Here is a 17,254-nt window from a genome sequence, read left to right on the forward strand (position 1 = left end):
ATACTGATGGCATGTCTGCAACTATCTTTACGTCATTAAAGGGAACCTGTCACATCCACACAGCACCATAAACTAGGTTATGGGGCTGTTAGGGGATGTGACTGGGAGCAGCATGATGCATTTTTTCATATGAATCTGCTTCTGCAATCCAGCGCTGTCGCCCTTCGGTGATCATGCTGCGCGGGAAAATCTGACTCTTTTCAGAATCCCATGCGTGTGCGTCTCCTATACAAGTCTAAGGGAGAGAATGCACACAGGATTCTGAAAAGAGTCAGATTTTCTAGCACTGCACAATCTTTAGAGGGGGACATTGCTGGATCGGGGGAGTAGGTATAAAAAAAATACATCACCGGCTCCCTATTACAACTTAGTTTATGGAGCTGTGGAGACGTAACAGGTTTCTTTTAAGCAGACCTTTCTCTTTATTTGTCATGAAAAATAGCAATTACATTCTTCTTCTTTTCCCTTAGTAATGATTTTTTGTTTCCTCATGTGAAAGTCCCACTCTCGTTTCTGCTTAAAAAAAGGAAATAGGGAAGAGGTCTCTATAATTGTAGTGGGAAATACGCAGAATTTAGTGACTAAAATTGTCATCTGCAGTCTGGAATCCTAAAATTAACAATGTTTGCCTCGGCTTGATGACGGCTCCACTGTAACTATTAATTGCATAGTAGACAATTAAAAGTCAGGCATAGGTGTAAAGATTTGCTAAATGATTCTACATTTATTCCATACTGGGAAATTTGTCCTCTAAATCACTTTATATTAAGCTATTTTAAAAAGATCAAAAAAGCAGTACAAATTACCTGTTTTTTCTCAGTGGATTTATTGCTAAATACAATACAATGCAGAAGTAATGACTAGTTTGACCATTGTCACAGATTTTCACTGGTGTCCGCTTCCTGTTCTGTCACAAAAATGCATTAGCATGGCACTTTTTTGTCCAGTGCTAAAGACTCAGGAAGGAAAACTATATGATACAGAAACCAAAGAGGCCTCTGTATCATACTGTCCAATCTCACTATGGCGCCATCCAGGTTCCTTCTTTCTGTATGAAGGATGGAACCCACGAGAGAACCAGCACTAGACCTCTAAAAATATAATCTGAAAGTAGCCTTACTTCTGAATCATAATTTTCTGTTATTAAAGAGGTTTCCGGGCAAACATTACTGATCACCTAACCTGAGGATAGGTCATCAATAGTTGATTGGCTGTTGTCCACCAAGCAGATCACTCCGACTCTTTGTAGTGGCCAGCACTCATAATTACAAAGCCCAGCTGTCATTGATTTAATAACCCTCCGTGTAGGTTTCCGTGCTAGTATCTTACTATGTAATGGGAGCTGCATCTACATTTACCAGCACCGGCCCCTACACAGAGGTTGGAGCTAACTGCTTCGGCTCAGTACTCCTGTGTGTTGTGGAGCTGACAACGGAAGCCCAATCAGCTAATTTCCTGTGGTCCCGAGTGGTAGACCTCAACTAATCAACTATTAATGACCTATCCTCAAGATATTTGCCTGGAAAACCCCTTTAATGGGATTCTCACATCACATTTTTCATTCATAAGCTGCCAATACATGCCTTAGCTAGAACATGAAAAACAGTCTGGACATGTGTGCAAGAAATGGTAGCAAGTGCATTATAGTAAAAACGTACTGTTATTCTCTCGTGCCCTGTATGCTAATGACCCGCCTGGGCCACTGGAGCCTCGAGTCACACCACTCTCTAATTATGCATGCGCTCATACAAGCCTCGACCGTCTCCCTATGTCGCAGATGCCAGCGCACGGCCTTCTGTCCTAGCAGCAGCGGACATGCCCACTAAAGTCGAGGAGTTTACAGGAAAAGGCGAGTTCAACTGCTTCGCTATTTTTCACCATGGGGAGGGTCCTATTTAGTTACAGCTTAAATAAGGGCTAATGCCCACAGCCGGATGTTCATTGTTCAATGATCATACTGCGGAATTCTACCGCAGGGATATGCACGTCCGGCTTCCATTGTAGTCAATGGAAGCCAGCCGTCACACTATACTCACCAGGCGGGATGCAAACAGCGGATCCAGAAAGGTGAGTATGGGGTCTTGGGGGAGTGAGGGGGGGTGCCGTGACGGACTCCGCTGCGATATTTCGCTGGCGGAGTCCATCACGGTCGTGGGCATGAGGCCTAACTCAGACAACCCCTTTTAGGCCAGTTGCTCAGTCTAATGGCCCATTTACACGGGACGACCTGTGGGCAAATGATGCCCAGCAGCTCGTCCAATGATGCTTGCTCCTGTGCTCAGAGTGCTACCAGCATGGAGGTGGAATGGGCCAGGGCGCGTTCTCCTCCCGCCCACCCCCATTCACACTAAGTAGACAGTCATTCAAAAGTGAACCACTGCTATTTACACCGAATGGCACGTCGTTCAGTTTTCTGCATGCAAGAGCTGAACGAGTGAACAATTCTCATTCAGTTGCTGCATGTATTTACGCAGGAAGATTATCGATAAAATTCCCGTGGGAGCGTGGGAATTTGAACAATTCTGAACGATAATCAGTCCATGTAAATGGGCTATAAGGCTGCTTTTATATGATTCTTGTTTGAATGAGTGAGTGACGTCACCACTAGCTCGTTCTCTCTCGTGCAGCTTGTTAAGACAGGCAGATACATCATTGGCTCATTCAAACGGAGCCTTGTTCAGTATCATTCAGTATTTCACATTTGCTATATAAGCGAATGCCAAAGACCAAACAAGCGCTGTTTAAACTAAATGATAAGTTATCGAGCCAACCAAGATTTTTATGCCTACATAAAATGGATGAGCAAAAAGTGATGATTCTAGTTCTTCGCTCAGTTGTTCACTCGCGTTTAGACCGAATGATTATTGTTCACTTTTGCTTGTTTGAACAATTTTTTGAATCACAGTCGTTCTATCTAAAAGCACCTTTAAGGTACTCTAATCAGAGAATAATCTTGCATTCTCAGCTTACAAAGGACAAGATACCAACTGACAGGTAAGGCCTTAGTCAGACGGGCGTTTTTAGCCGCGATTTGCGCATGCGTCCGGCGATTTTATAAAACCATTGCTTTGCAATGGTATCGGACACATGAGCGCTTTTTATGCGCTCGTCCGATAACTTATAGAACAAAAAATCGCAGATCGCACCTATCTGCGATCTGCGATTCCTGTTCTCTTCTGTATATGCGCTCAATGGGGCCGGCGGCAGCAGCGCCGACCCCATTGAGAACATATAGAAGACAAATCATTCTTCTCTGCCACAGCTGTAACAGCTGTGGCAGAGAAGAACGATGTTTGCCCATTGAATTCAATGGAGCGGCAATACAGCCGCTCCATTGAAAGCAATGGGCTGCCGGCGTGCGCGGGGTGAATTGTCGGGAAGGGGTTAAATATATAAGCCCTTCCCTGCAATTCATCCTAAAATGTGTTAAAATAAAAAAAAAATTGTATACTCACCTTTCCGCTGCAGCCGGAGTCCAGCCGCGGCCGCTGTTAGTTCTCCTGAACTGCTTCTCGGCACTATTCAGCCGGCGGGGCTTTAAAATCCCCGCCTGCTGAATGATCTGCCTCTGATTGGTCACAGCCCTGACCAATCAGAGGCCGGTTTCACTCACACACCCATTCATGAATGGGTGAGTGACTGCTGCCTCTCAGCGCTAAGCCAATCAGGGGCAGGTCTGACTCACATCCATTCATGAATTCATGAATGGGTGTGAGTGAGGCATGCCTCTGATTGGCTCAGCGCTGAGCCAATCAGGGGGCAGGTCTGACTCACACCCCCTTCACACCCACTGCAGGACGGCCGCGCGGAGCTCCGGCTGCCGGGAGAAGGTGAGTATACAATTTTTTTTTATTTTAACACATTTTAGGATGAATTGCAGGGAAGGGCTTATATATTTAAGCCCTTACCGACAATTCATCCCGGGCTCGCCCGCAGCGCATTGCTTTAAGTGGAGGCGGCTCTATTGCCGTCTCCATTGAATGCAATGCGCTGGACAGCTCCAGCCCGTTTCTAATGAAACGCGGCTAGGAGCAGATTTTCGGGCGATTTGCGGGCGACTTGCGCGCACCGGTCACGCGATTTGCGGATGCGCATCCGTCATGCGATCCGCAAATCGCGCGAAAAAACGCCCGTCTGACTAAGGCCTAACAGTGTAAAAGAGCAAGACCTGCTGATGTCTCAGCCCTTTTTGCATTGTTATCTACCAGTTAGTATCTTGTCCTTTGTAAACTGAGAAGACGCGAGATTGACCTCTGATTACACTTGCCAGTGTCAGTATTTGTGAAATCTTCCCACTTGTTAGTATTTTTAAACTGTGTGCACTGTGTGTTCTGTAAGCAATCTGATGAAGGTGCCAGTTTGGCACTAAGGTCCCTAAGGAGTGATGTTACCCCTCCCAACCCAAGTCATAGGCCTCTCATTAGCCAAGCCAGAATCCTGCAGCACACCGATGAGGGGCAAAAGCCCCGAAACAGCTGTCTGTGTATGGATTCTGGCTTGGCTTTCAATTCCCAATCATTGCTCTACAGACCTGTATAAAAGGTCAAGCATTGATTTGAAGGAATGCTGCCATCCAATAGGTGGAGCTGCAGAGGTATTGTTCCATCTCCCTTATTTCCAGTTTGGCACTAAAACATGTAATTGTTTCTGAACAAACCAAACGTGTTCTTCACCCTCTGAATTATTAATTTCCTCTTATCAGCAGTGCTCAGGATCCCTGCTTTTTATTCTATAATTCTTTGGTAGATGAGGTCTCCAGAACTGACCCCAGTATTCCAGATGTGCTCTCACCAGAGCTCTATACAATTGGATCACAATCTCCCTCTTTCTGCTGGTTATACCTCTAGCTATGCAGCCGAGCATCCTACTTGCTTTCCCTATTGTCTGGTCACACAGTTGACTTATTTCGAAGCTGTCAGAAATCAGAACTCCTAAATCATTCTCTTTTGAAGTCCTAGCTAGCACAAAACTGCTGATACCACATTTCCTTATCCTTAAAGGGGTTGTCCCGCGCCGAAACAGGTTTTTTTTTTTTTTCAACCCCCCCCCCCCCCCCGTTCGGCGCGAGACAACCCCGATGCAGGGACGTAAAAAAAAAACGCTCAGCGCTTACCTTAATCCCCGCGCTCCGGTGACTTCTATACTTACTGGCTGAAGATGGCCGCCGGGATCCTCTTCCTCCGTGGACCGCAGCTCTTCTGTGCGGTCCATTGCCGATTCCAGCCTCCTGATTGGCTGGAATCGGCACGTGACGGGGCGGAGCTACACGGAGCTACACGGAGCCCCATTGAAGAAAGCAGAAGACCCGGACTGCGCAAGCGCGGCTAATTTGGCCATCGGAGGGCGAAAATTAGTCGGCTCCATGGGAACGAGGACGCTAGCAACGGAGCAGGTAAGTAAAAAACTTTTTATAACTTCTGTATGGCTCATAATTAATGCACAATGTACATTACAAAGTGCATTATTATGGCCATACAGAAGTGTATAGACCCACTTGCTGCCGCGGGACAACCCCTTTAAGTGCATTATTCTACATTTGGAAACATTGAACTGCAGTTTCCATTACTTTGGCCATTTATCTAGTAAAGGCAAATTATTTTCTATGTTACAGATACTACCAAGAGAGGATTTCCTACACTTTTACTATCTCTATCAGTAGTCTATCTTTTTTCATCACTGCTTCTTCTGCATTAGGACAAGACAAAATGTCGATGTCAGCCCTACAGGGCCTTGCTTTATGTGGAACAGGATGTCAGCAGGTTTTAATTATTAATAAAAGTTGAGCTTTAATTTATCTAGTCCACAGTTGAGCCAGTCATATAGCCTTTTACCAACAATAATAGCTTATGATACGAAGTAAAAGTCATCACTATAAAATGTTATGCATGTGAGAGCCCAACAGTGCACCTTGGAATACGGAAATCCAGTTGGAAGGGCAAGGCACTTAGAAGAGCACTGTGACTGCTCTGCTCAAGCAATCTGTAATATATGTAAGTTACTACAATATATACTCATAATGACAGTCCATAATAAAAGCACAAAACTTGGTGCAATTACTGGCTAGACACAGATCTCGTGACCCCAGAATAGAAAAAGAGGATTTCGAACTTGTTTTTCTTAGCAACTTGAAAACACTTATTGGAACTGAAAAGAATTTTTAATATTGCACAGTTCCCCTTTAAGACTTCTGCATTTCACTCGTTTTGTCTCAAGCAGATCTACCTTGTTCCGCTTGAAAGGGCGGACAGCTAGCAACTGAGAAGGTCAAATAAACACTTAATCGGAGAAAATATGCTAAATTCTTCTGCATGTAGAAGTGAAGGAATGCATGCATTTCAATATTGCTGTAGCTAAGTTCAGTAATAATGCTAAGTACTCCCTTGATGACTTGTACAATATTACGGTATCAGAAAGAGCAGCTGGCATAGGCACAGATGAGTAGTGGCCAAAAAAGCACTGAAGCAAATATTACATTCAAATCTTAACACAGTTCACTGCCACAATCAGAGCTGAGGAACACGATTATTAGCATTGTGTTTTTCATACAGTGAAATAACGACAGGATGACTATAGAGGTGAGCTTTGCAATAGCATGTTCACACCTCATTTTTGTGCACAATTGGAATATATATTGGGAAAGGTTCCCTATGTGTACTCATATGTACTAAGGTATAGCAGGTATGACATGTCCAAAGAATCTCTTGTTAGTTTGGTGTATGAGGGAATACTAACATATCTACTTTAAGGGTCAGGAGGGGTAAGGTTTCTCCTTGTGGAGACCACCTAGTAGTCAAGAGGAGACTTAAAAGGATGTGCAATGCTCTTCTGGGAAATTTGGTATGCAAATGGGAGTTGTTACAGTGCCTCAGAAGGTGATTTTCCTAGGAGACATTGTAGGATATCCCTTTGGCAACGCTGGTCTTCGTACAATTTCCTCCAGCTCACGATGCACCTAATAAATGAAGATGTGCATACCTCTTCATGTATTAGGCACATCTTGACACATCCATGTGCCTACATGAAAATGTACTCCGGGTCCGACCTGGCATACATTTCTGGCATTATTTATGGCAGTTTCTGGTGTAAATTATACTTACATCTGTCAGTCTGGAACACCACACCTCCTCCAAAAATCCCTACCCACTTTTTTGAATAGCGAAAGACAAGTCGCTAAATTTTTGATTAGATGAACAGTCTTGCCACGTGAGGCCCTAAAAGTTGTTCCACTCTTGGCCTATAAAAAGGCTCTAAGTGGCTACTTGTGTGTAGTGGACCTCTTTATCTGCTTCTGTAGAGCTTGATGACTACTAGACATGCCTCTACAATGCAATCGAAGAGATCTTGCCCAGTTAACAGAGTTTGAGAGGAGGCACATTATTGGAATGCTAGAAGCTGGATGGTTGTATCGACAAAATGCCCACCACCTGGGCAATTCTAAAAAGACTGCTAGGAGGTGTTGGCATCAGTGAATGCATGAGGGCATGCTCACAATTTGACTGAGCCTATGTGCTCTCGACAGACCCCCAGTAGAGAGGATCCACTGATCATCTGACAAGCACGAGCACCTCCAACTGTTTTATTGTCGACAATTCAAAGACAGGTGGCAGCATTGTTACAGGCCTCTGTATAAATTGAAACCATTTCCAGGTGCTTGACTGAGGGACTTTTCGTCTCATTGCACCCATTACATGCATTGCTTTGGACAACCACTCACCATCGCCTCTGTTTGCAGTGGTGTCATGAACAATGAAACTTGATTGCAACGTATTGGAACCAGGTTGTCTTCAGCTATCAATCGAAGTTTGGTTTGGGCACTTCTGACAGCAGAGTTTGTGTCTGGAGACCTGTGAGTGAGTGCCTCAATCCTGGCTTTGCTATGGAGTGGTACACTGCCCCCACTGCTGGAGTGATGGTCTGAGGGGGCCACTCTGTCACCCCTAGCAGTGGTATGAGAGACAAGGATAGCTCAGTGATATGTTCAGGACATCCTGCAGCCACATGTGTTCCTCTCATGGCAGGGCTTCAAAGGGGCATTTCCAGCAGAATAATGCTCGGCTGCACACTGCAATATGCCTCCATGGCATTGCCACATTCCCATGGCTGCTCAGTCACCATATTTATCGACAATAGAACATGCGTGGGTCCATCTGGGATGCCAACTTCGACACCTAAGAGTTAGTACGATCTAGAAGCTCAGAAACAGCAAATGTGGACCGATATACTGTAGGATATCATATGGAACCTGTATGCCTCCATGCCCACCCGTATTACATCTTGTATCTAAGCTAGAGGCGGCCCAGCAGGGTATGAGAGCCTCCCTTCAAGTGTTTAGTTTTCTGCAATAAATTATCCTTTTGCTCCAATATTGTAATCACTTAATTATATCAACATTACCATCACACATAGAAAGCTTCATTACATTCTGACAACTCCTACTAGGGGAGGGATTTTTTTGTTGATAAGGAGTGTAAATACTTCTGTTTCTAGTGAAATAACAATGCTGAACATGTATAAATAAACTAATAAAGGTGTCACCATACCTCTTGAAAATGGGGCATATTAACTTTACCATCTGACACTGTCCAATCAGTGCTGACATTGTAGGACTATGTAGGGACACACCCTATGGGCTAAAGAATATTAAACACCCAGTTGTCAACTTATTCATATATTTCCAGGAGGAAGACCATAGGAATGAGATAATGTTATAAGACAGGATGCTCAGAATTCTAATTGTTATTTCCTCAAACAGGCATGTGGGGAGAGGAGTCAGGTGCTTCCTGTTTACTTTGTTGTTTACTTCTTCTGTTTCTTTTAATGTTATAAACAATAAATGCGTAGTTAAAAAACTTCTCTCTATGAACCCAGAGTTCATTAAAGTTTTAAGATCCTGCATAGTTTTACTCCCTAAACAATCATTATCTAAATATCCCCTATCACTGCACTCAGTGATTCAAAGTCAGAGCCACACGGCATTTCTTCTGAATAAAAAGTGATACAAGTAGGAAACTTTGTAGAACACTTATATGAGTGGGAGAAAACTTTTTGACATGTCTACAATGTTGGTGGCAGCTATCTTGGATTCAGTCCAAGAAACTTCAATGAAAACTGCGTCATGGGATATATGATTTAAAAGTATAATATCATCAGAAGTTGATAGGTCATTTTTTCAATATCTGCAATCATTTTGAAGTTATGGCTGATGCCATGTTGAGTATTAAGAAAGTTATGTTGAATTATGTGGTATTGAATACACTAATAGCACTGACATAGCTATAGGGGTAGCACTTATAACCTGACCCGTAAGCCAGTGTGCTCCTTGCCACTGTGACATCCCACAGTTGCCTTGACTGAAGTCTACATGGCGCCTGCACCCACAACTCCCCAGAGGGGGGTTTAAAAAAATTATATTATATATATACACACACACACACACACACACACACACATGCATATTATATATAGATATATATTTTTATTTTTTAAATTGTGGGACAACATCTTTAACCCTATTATACTACAAAAAGGCAATGTGACAGCATAGACGGTGCAATTTCAAATAGGTTCCTTTATTCCTCTCGACCAAAAAGACACAACGTTTTTAATCGATAGTGTCTTTATCAAGTATATGATTTAACCTTATTATTTTATTTGGGGTGGTAGACTACACAGGGGAGGGGTGTTAATATGCAGGTGGGGGACCAAGCTGAACTTTTGCACCCAGGCCCACAAGCCTGTAATGACACTCCTGACTAATAGCATGTCTTATCACGTACCAGAAGATGCTATTAAGAATTCATGACAGACCTGAGATAATCAAGATCGTAACAGAAGTTTATGTGATGTGGGCAGCATTTCAATCAAGGACACCCAGGAAGACAGCCAGTCAGTGCACAAAACTGCAAGAAACTGATTCAGAAGTTTAGGGAAACTATTAGTGTCCTGAACAAACCAAGAACTGGTCATCCAAACAGTGTTTCAGATCCCCAGATGTTGAGGGCTATGCTAGCTGTTTTTACAAAGAGTCCACAGAAAAGCACCAGAAGACTAGCACTGTAGCATGGTGTGAGTCAACAAACTGTTGTAAGGATTCACAAGACACGCAAGTGGCACCCATACAAAATGGCCAGTTCTTAGTTTGTCCTGGATGCTACCAGTTTCCCTGAACTTCTGAATCAGTTTCCTGACAGTTTCTGCTGGCCCTAACATTTGAATAGCCCTTTATATCTGTTGAACCAAGAAATAGTTTGCTTCTTAGTCAATGTGATATGATAATGGGCACAGCAACATGAGTAATCACATAAGACAAGTTTTACTTATTATTAAAGAAATTAATACAGTATATCTGACACCCGTATCCACCATAAAACCCTTGTGGGTATTAATGTACCTTGACGCCACCGGATGCTAGGGATTTGACAGGAGGAAAGCCCCTGTCACACCCCCAGCTCCCAAAAGGGTGAAGGGAGAAAGGTCCTAGCAGCACAGCGTGCGTACATGTTTCCCAGCGCTGCAGCCTTACCCTACGGGTTACTATAGTAGGTAGCCTTACATTATTACCTGTAAATGGTGTCATGTTAGGGGTGTAACATCGCAGCATTTACATGTCATAATGTAAGGCTAAGTACTATGGTGACCCGGAGGTCAAGGCAGCAGCGCTGGGAAACATGTATGCACACACTGCAGTGTCTGATTTCTGTGCGGCCCGGCATTTCAGCCAAGAGTGAGAAGTGCGCGGCTGCTCACCTCTCCAATCCGCCTGCGACCTCCATCCCCACCTCAGGGCTCTATCCTGGACCTCTGCTGTCACTGCCGTTGCGCCGCTGGAAACACAGCTCTGTCACGGCTGCTCCAGGGAAACCACTCTCACTTCGGTTATAGGCTCCCTGCTGCCGAAGTTGTGAGGGTTGTTGCTTGTGTTCCGCTGCCAGTCAAGGAACTGTGTCCTGGGGCTGCGCGCAAGCCTTGGCAGTGGCCGCTGCTTGTGGACCGTCGTCGGTAAAGGAACTTTGCTGGGGATGTGCGCGCCAGCGGCCGCTGTATACCTTTTGTATGAGGGTTTAGTGGGCTTGCAGGACCTGATGATGAACACCCCTTTGCAGCCAATCAGAATCAGGGGGCATCACCCCCTGTCAATCTTGACTCCATCAGGAATTCCTGGTGGCGCCAAGATACACTAATACCACCCTTGTGAAAGATTAAAGGGGTGGTCTCGCGAAACCAAGTGGGGTTATACACTTCCGTATGGCCATATTAATGCACTTTGTAATGTACATTGTGCATTAAATATGAGCCATACAGAAGTTATTCCACTTACCTGCTCCGTTGCTAGCGTCCTCGTCTCCATGGTTCCGTCTAAATTCGCTGGCAGCTTGCTTTTTTAGACGCGCTTGCGCAGTCCGGTCTTCTCCATTCAGCACGAGCCGCTTCAGTGTGCTCCCCACTACAGCTCTTCTGCGCATGCGCAGACGAGCTGTCACTGCTCGGGAGCGCGCTGAAGCGGCCATTCTGCACCATCCTCTGTTAGAGGAAGGTGCAGAAACTGGAGCTGCCCAGCGGAGAAGACCAGCCCAGCCCAGCCCAGCAGCCCCGAGAAGCCTCCCAGGTAAGTGATGGGTCGGGGGGGGCTGCCGCTGCGCCGGGGGAGCTAGCGCTAGGCCGGGGGGGCTGTCGCTGCGCCGGGGGAGCTAGCGCTAGGCCGGGGGAGCTAGCGCTAGGCCGGGGGGGCTGTCGCTGCGCCGGGGGAGCTAGCGCTAGGCCGGGGGAGCTAGCGCTAGGCCGGGGGGGCTGTCGCTGCGCCGGGGGAGCTAGCGCTAGGCCGGGGGGGCTGTCGCTGCGATGGGGGGGGCTGTCGCTGCGCCGGGGGAGCTAGCGCTGGGGAGCCGGGGGCTAGCGCCGGTTACCTGCTGTCTGGTCGGCGGCTGCGGGGCGTCTGGTCGGCGGCTGCGATGCGTCCGGTTGCCATGGAGACACAGCTGGCGGCGTCTCGGGAGCGCGCACGTCGGGCTGCAGCGAGCGACTGGGAAAGAGCCGGCGGCCATCTTGAGGAAACTTTTATAACTTGCTGAAACGCTGGAACGGTAAGTACGAACCAGCTAGAAATGTCATTTACAGGGGGGCTTAGTAATGTGTGTTTAATGGGGGGGACTGGGCAAAAAAAAAAATTAACTGCTTCCTCGAGACATCTCCTTTAATAGCTTTATAACATAGTAACATAAGCACGTAAAGCTGAAAAAGGCATATGTCCATCTTGTTCAGCCTATTAACACCCAATGGTGATCCAGACCAAACTCTTACTATAGATTCATAACGGGCTTTTGGCTCACTGCTGTAGGATATTACCCCAGTTTACTTAGCAGAACTTCATTATTTCAGACATTAACTGCTAGTTCAGGTCCAGCTAAAATATCTCTATTGCCGAAGTGAATAACCGGATAACACTTCAGCCTTGAACTTTGGTGACAACTAAGTATCCTAAAGACCTTTTTAGGTGCTCTTCAGAATTAGTTGTTTCTGCAATAGTGGCAATTTGTTCAAAGCCAGAGAAAACAGAGTATTACCAACATCACGCTGCCACCACCACGTCTGACTACTGCGATGGTATAAACGCTATTGGCATGATGGACGCACCTCTAACTTACTTTCAAAAAGATGAGGAATTGTTCAGGGGTTTAACTTCTTGAATACTATTTCTGCCCACTCTCATTTATTGGAAAGTCATCAAGACAAGACCACAGCTAGACCTGCAAATAGTTAACCCTAAACCCTACAGTTCTTCAGCTGTTCTTCAGTGAAGTGTGTGACTTTCTGGGTGAGTTGCTGCTGAGACCCTGGAGCTATTTTGGCAAGGAAAGATTAATGCTATGTTCACATCCTCCTCAGGGACTTCTTTTGGAGCCTTTTTTGGCAGTTCCATCGCTTTTGAGTAAAAGTATAGCACAGCATGGCTTTAATATCAACTCGACTAGTGGAGCTTTAGAAATGGCTTTGTAACATACTATATTTTAACAATATTCTTTTCTTATCTCCTTTTATTGTGGTATAATATGCTCAATAATGTAGGTAGTTCCGTAAAAATGAAAGAGAACTGACTATGTTTCTACACGATTTTTAACATCATTGTAGAACACTTCAGTACAAATAATAAACTCAATGAAGATCTGTATCATATCTTGTGAGTGGTGTTAGACATGATAATGTTTTCAGTTGCGGTTATCAAGCATAAAGGCATGAGAATTCAGCAGATATACTTTATTATGTAAGAGATTACATCTCCTATTTTACGTTAAACAAGTTTTTCAACTTTTAAGATTAACCCTTTGGATTTTGGACAGTCCATGGTGGTATATATACACAAGTGTATGCAAAACACAATACTGGCACATTAGAACAGTAGCTTCAAATGCAATTATTATGTCATACAATGACTAATATGGAGTCCACAGAAAAAACAATATGATGTGTTATATTCAAATTACTAATGACACTTTCTTTGTATCTGTTGAGCATCATTTGATAGTTTAATATATAATGATGGTAAAGTAAAATAACCAGTTCACCTATGAATGCACGGATGTGTACGGCACAGTTATAAACCAAAGAAGAGCGTGTGATTCCCATATCCATGTAGTAGAAAATATTGCGGGCTTTATGTAGAAAAATCCATAAAATCCATCACAAAACTACTTTTTTGTGATGGATTTTATGGATTTTTCTAAATAAAGCATGCAATATTTTCTGCTATGTGAATGATGGAATCACACACTCTAGTTATAGAATGACCTTATCCTCTTAACACATCAGCAAGTTTTGGCCTTCCTGTCCAAGCCCCATTTTTCAACTCTAGCATATGTCACTTTATATGGCAAGAGCTTTGGACAGCTTTTGCTTATACAAATGATTCTCACTAGAGATGAGCGAGCACCCAAATGCTCGAGTCTACGTTAGTCGAGTTGAGCTTTTCGTAAAATTCAAGAGCTCTATTCAAGTAACGAACCCCATTGACTACAATGGAAGACTCGAGCATTTTTGTATGTGGGACGCCGTGTGTAGAGCTTTTTTTTCCCCCCTAGGTTTGTCTCCCTCTATCCCCCTCCATCGTACGCTAATACTCGAACGAGCATCAAGCTCAGCAGAGTACGTTCGCACAACTCTAATTCCCACACTGCTTTTTCATGACACATTGTACTTTATGCTAGTGGTGAATTTTGGTCGATATGTTTTGCATTTATTTCTAAAAAAAAAAAAAAATTGAAAAATTTCAGAAAGTTTGGAGAAGTAGCGTTTTTCAAAATTTGACGGTCGTTAAGAGGTTATCTAAATATCATCACAATATGAATTACTTCCCACATAATGTCAAAGTAAGGCCCCTTACACATCTGCACTGGGGCTCTCTAGAGCCAAATTGTAAAAATACTGGAACCGCCATATCCGGTTGAACTCCACTGACTAATGGAGTCTGTCCAGCTTCTAGCATTTTGATTGTCATTTCACTGGACGCATACCAGACAACCCCTTACTACTCTGATTTGTTTGGTGATGAGAACACAAGAGAACATCAATCATAGGCTTTCTATGGACCACTTAATTATATTACTATTAAAGAGGTAGCATAAAGCATCGGTTTTAACCCTTTCTAACCCCGTCTGACATCTTAAGACACTATCATTTAAGGCTGTACAGCTCCGATGTTGGAAGACGTCCGCCGGGTTCTCTTACTGTATATTACCAGCCTCTCTGCTGTCGGAGCCTATCCAAGGTGTCATCTCATATCTTCACAGCACCACCATTTGAAATCATCTTCCAATAGATGGTGCTGTGGAGGTACTTTTCCATTCCCTATTTAGAAAACATAAATAAATGTTAAGATTTTGTTTTATAGTATCAATATTATTCTTGCAATATATGTTAGGGACACAGTAGAATTTTTCCCTCAGATCTAAAGTGCAATACAGGTTCTAATTAAATACAATATAGACTATGGAATACATATACAATGTTACTTGACCTTTCATGCAGAATTACTCTATAGTGAAACTGTTAAAACAGTATTCAAATATTGAATTTTCAACAAACTTTACGTAAATCAATACTAGAGGCAAATATCGGAAACTAAGATCTTATCAGCGAAAAATGCTCTTTTTCTCCTCTTATCAAGCTCCTTTCTTTGTTCCTTGTTTCTCCTAAACTGTCACTACTGAAATCTGTCTTTGGAGACAAGATGGACTAACCACTCACTGACAGATCACACTACATCATACCTATACGAATCTATGAAGAGAAGAAAGGGTAGGACAGAGCAGGAGCCAAGTGAGAGAGAAGCAGAGAGACACACAGAGAGGTGCTGCAGCTAATAGTAAGTATTTTACTGTTTCATAGCTACTGGAATCACATGTACACTGCTCTGTACTTCACTATTATTCCTCCATGTTGCTGTTTCTTTGTATTTGAGAAACAGTGATAGAAGATCGCCTCTTTTTTGTGTTCTAGTCTTCACCTACCACCTCAAGAAAATATAAAAATGAGAGATGGAGCCTGCACAAATTTAAACTTGTTGAAAAATACAGGATTCAAGTCACAATCTTCAAAAATAGTGTTATTCACACACACCAGCTTGTTCGGCAAAAGTCACCAGAAATGTCAATATGCTTTAAAACTATTTAACCGCCCACAATGTATTATGGTGAAAAGTATTCCAAACATTATCAGAACCTGAAATATAAGCAATTCAGTCCTGGTCTACCGTTTGTGCTCATATTTCAATGTTACATTGTTTTAGACTAGCAGTGTATCTAAGGCTACATTTTTGCACTTTATGGGTATAATAAATCATGTACCTAGGGAACAACATTGTGGTGAAGGAAATGGGAGATATGAAAAATACGAGGGAAAATGTTAAAAAATGAAGGACACGTAAGGATATATGGCAATAAAACAATGTGTATATGTGATGCATTCCATATTTCCATTCTGCCTCTCCTAACTTTTATAGTCTTTCACATTTCAGCAAGACATAATAGCTGTTCGGTCTTGCACGCTGTGATGTACCACCGAGAATAATTATTCATCCTTTGTGGAAATGCAACTTAATATATTTAAATCTCACACATTATGGTCATCTTTCTCCACAAAACTGCGACTGTAACAAAAGGTTAAACACTAATGCACAGTATAATATTTCTTTATAGCATGGGTTCACGCTTTCAACATAAATCATTACATAGCATTGTTCTCAAATGTAAAGTTATTCTACAAAATGAACACACGCCACTAGTCAAATTATATATTCTTTTTCAAGCCTTCCCATAAATCATTCTTTTAGATAAAAATTTACTTGAGAAATCAATTGTAACAAGAGAGACTAGTCATTTTCAGGTACTTACCCTCTGACTGCGTGAATGAGCCTTAGCGATGGATAGGCAGTCCGTACTCTGAGTTTATTCTTAAGAATTAATGCATTAACCCATTCAACGTGCTTCTCTCCACCTTTGACCATGAAAGCTGGTATCCAGAGAACGCTGTCATTTAGCATGGAAAGTCTATGGACAAATTTTGCCGTGTCGCTTTCATTGCGAAATCCTCCAAATGCTCTTTGTACCACAGATGGGTTCATGGTTATGAAGTCCGATTTCATTCCAACATCAGCAGCAAATTCAACTACAGGAGCTAAATTGCACCTATACAAATAGAAGCACAAGTATGAACATGCTATTTGTGCACATAACACATTTAATACATTATTAAAGGAATCTGGCAAAGCGTAAAACTGTTCATGCAAGTACATGTCTGCCTACTTATGAGTCTGGGGATTTAGTACCTGACCTGTGTACTGCCACCAAGATCCGGATATTTTTGTACCTCTTGTGCCAGTATCTAGAAATTCTGCAACCTGTATTCCTCCATACCTGCCTGTATCACATATAGTATCCAAACCAGAGACACTACAACAGGATGCTAGACCCTCCATACCTGCCTATATCACATCCTGTATCCAAATTAGAGGCGGTACAACAGGGTACTAGAGCCTCCATGCCCAACTGTATAGCATCCAGTATTCAAGCTAGAGGCGGTACAACAGGGTACTAAAGCCTCCATGCCCACCTGTATAACATCTAGTATCCAAGCTAGAGGCGGTACAACAGGGTACTAGAGCCTCCATGCCTGCCCGTATCACATCTTGCATCCAAGCTAGAGGTGGTCCAACAGGGTACTAGAGTCTCCATACCCTCTGTATCACATCTTGTATACAAGCTAG

The 17,254-nt window shown here is 43.4% G+C and overlaps 1 protein-coding gene across 1 annotated transcript in view; it reads right to left on the minus strand.

Annotated features, from left to right (window-relative positions):
- Nucleotides 1–17,254, minus strand: part of ST8SIA4 (ST8 alpha-N-acetyl-neuraminide alpha-2,8-sialyltransferase 4) — a 155,319-nt gene that overhangs the window by 41,795 nt on the left and 96,270 nt on the right. The window contains exon 4 of the mRNA XM_066601904.1: nucleotides 16,383–16,676. Coding sequence (XP_066458001.1) covers nucleotides 16,383–16,676 — 294 coding nt within the window. The remainder of the gene's footprint in view (nucleotides 1–16,382; nucleotides 16,677–17,254) is intronic.

The sequence above is a fragment of the Eleutherodactylus coqui genome, chromosome 5 (genome assembly GCF_035609145.1).
Source record: "Eleutherodactylus coqui strain aEleCoq1 chromosome 5, aEleCoq1.hap1, whole genome shotgun sequence".
Lineage (NCBI taxonomy): Eukaryota > Metazoa > Chordata > Amphibia > Anura > Eleutherodactylidae > Eleutherodactylus > Eleutherodactylus coqui.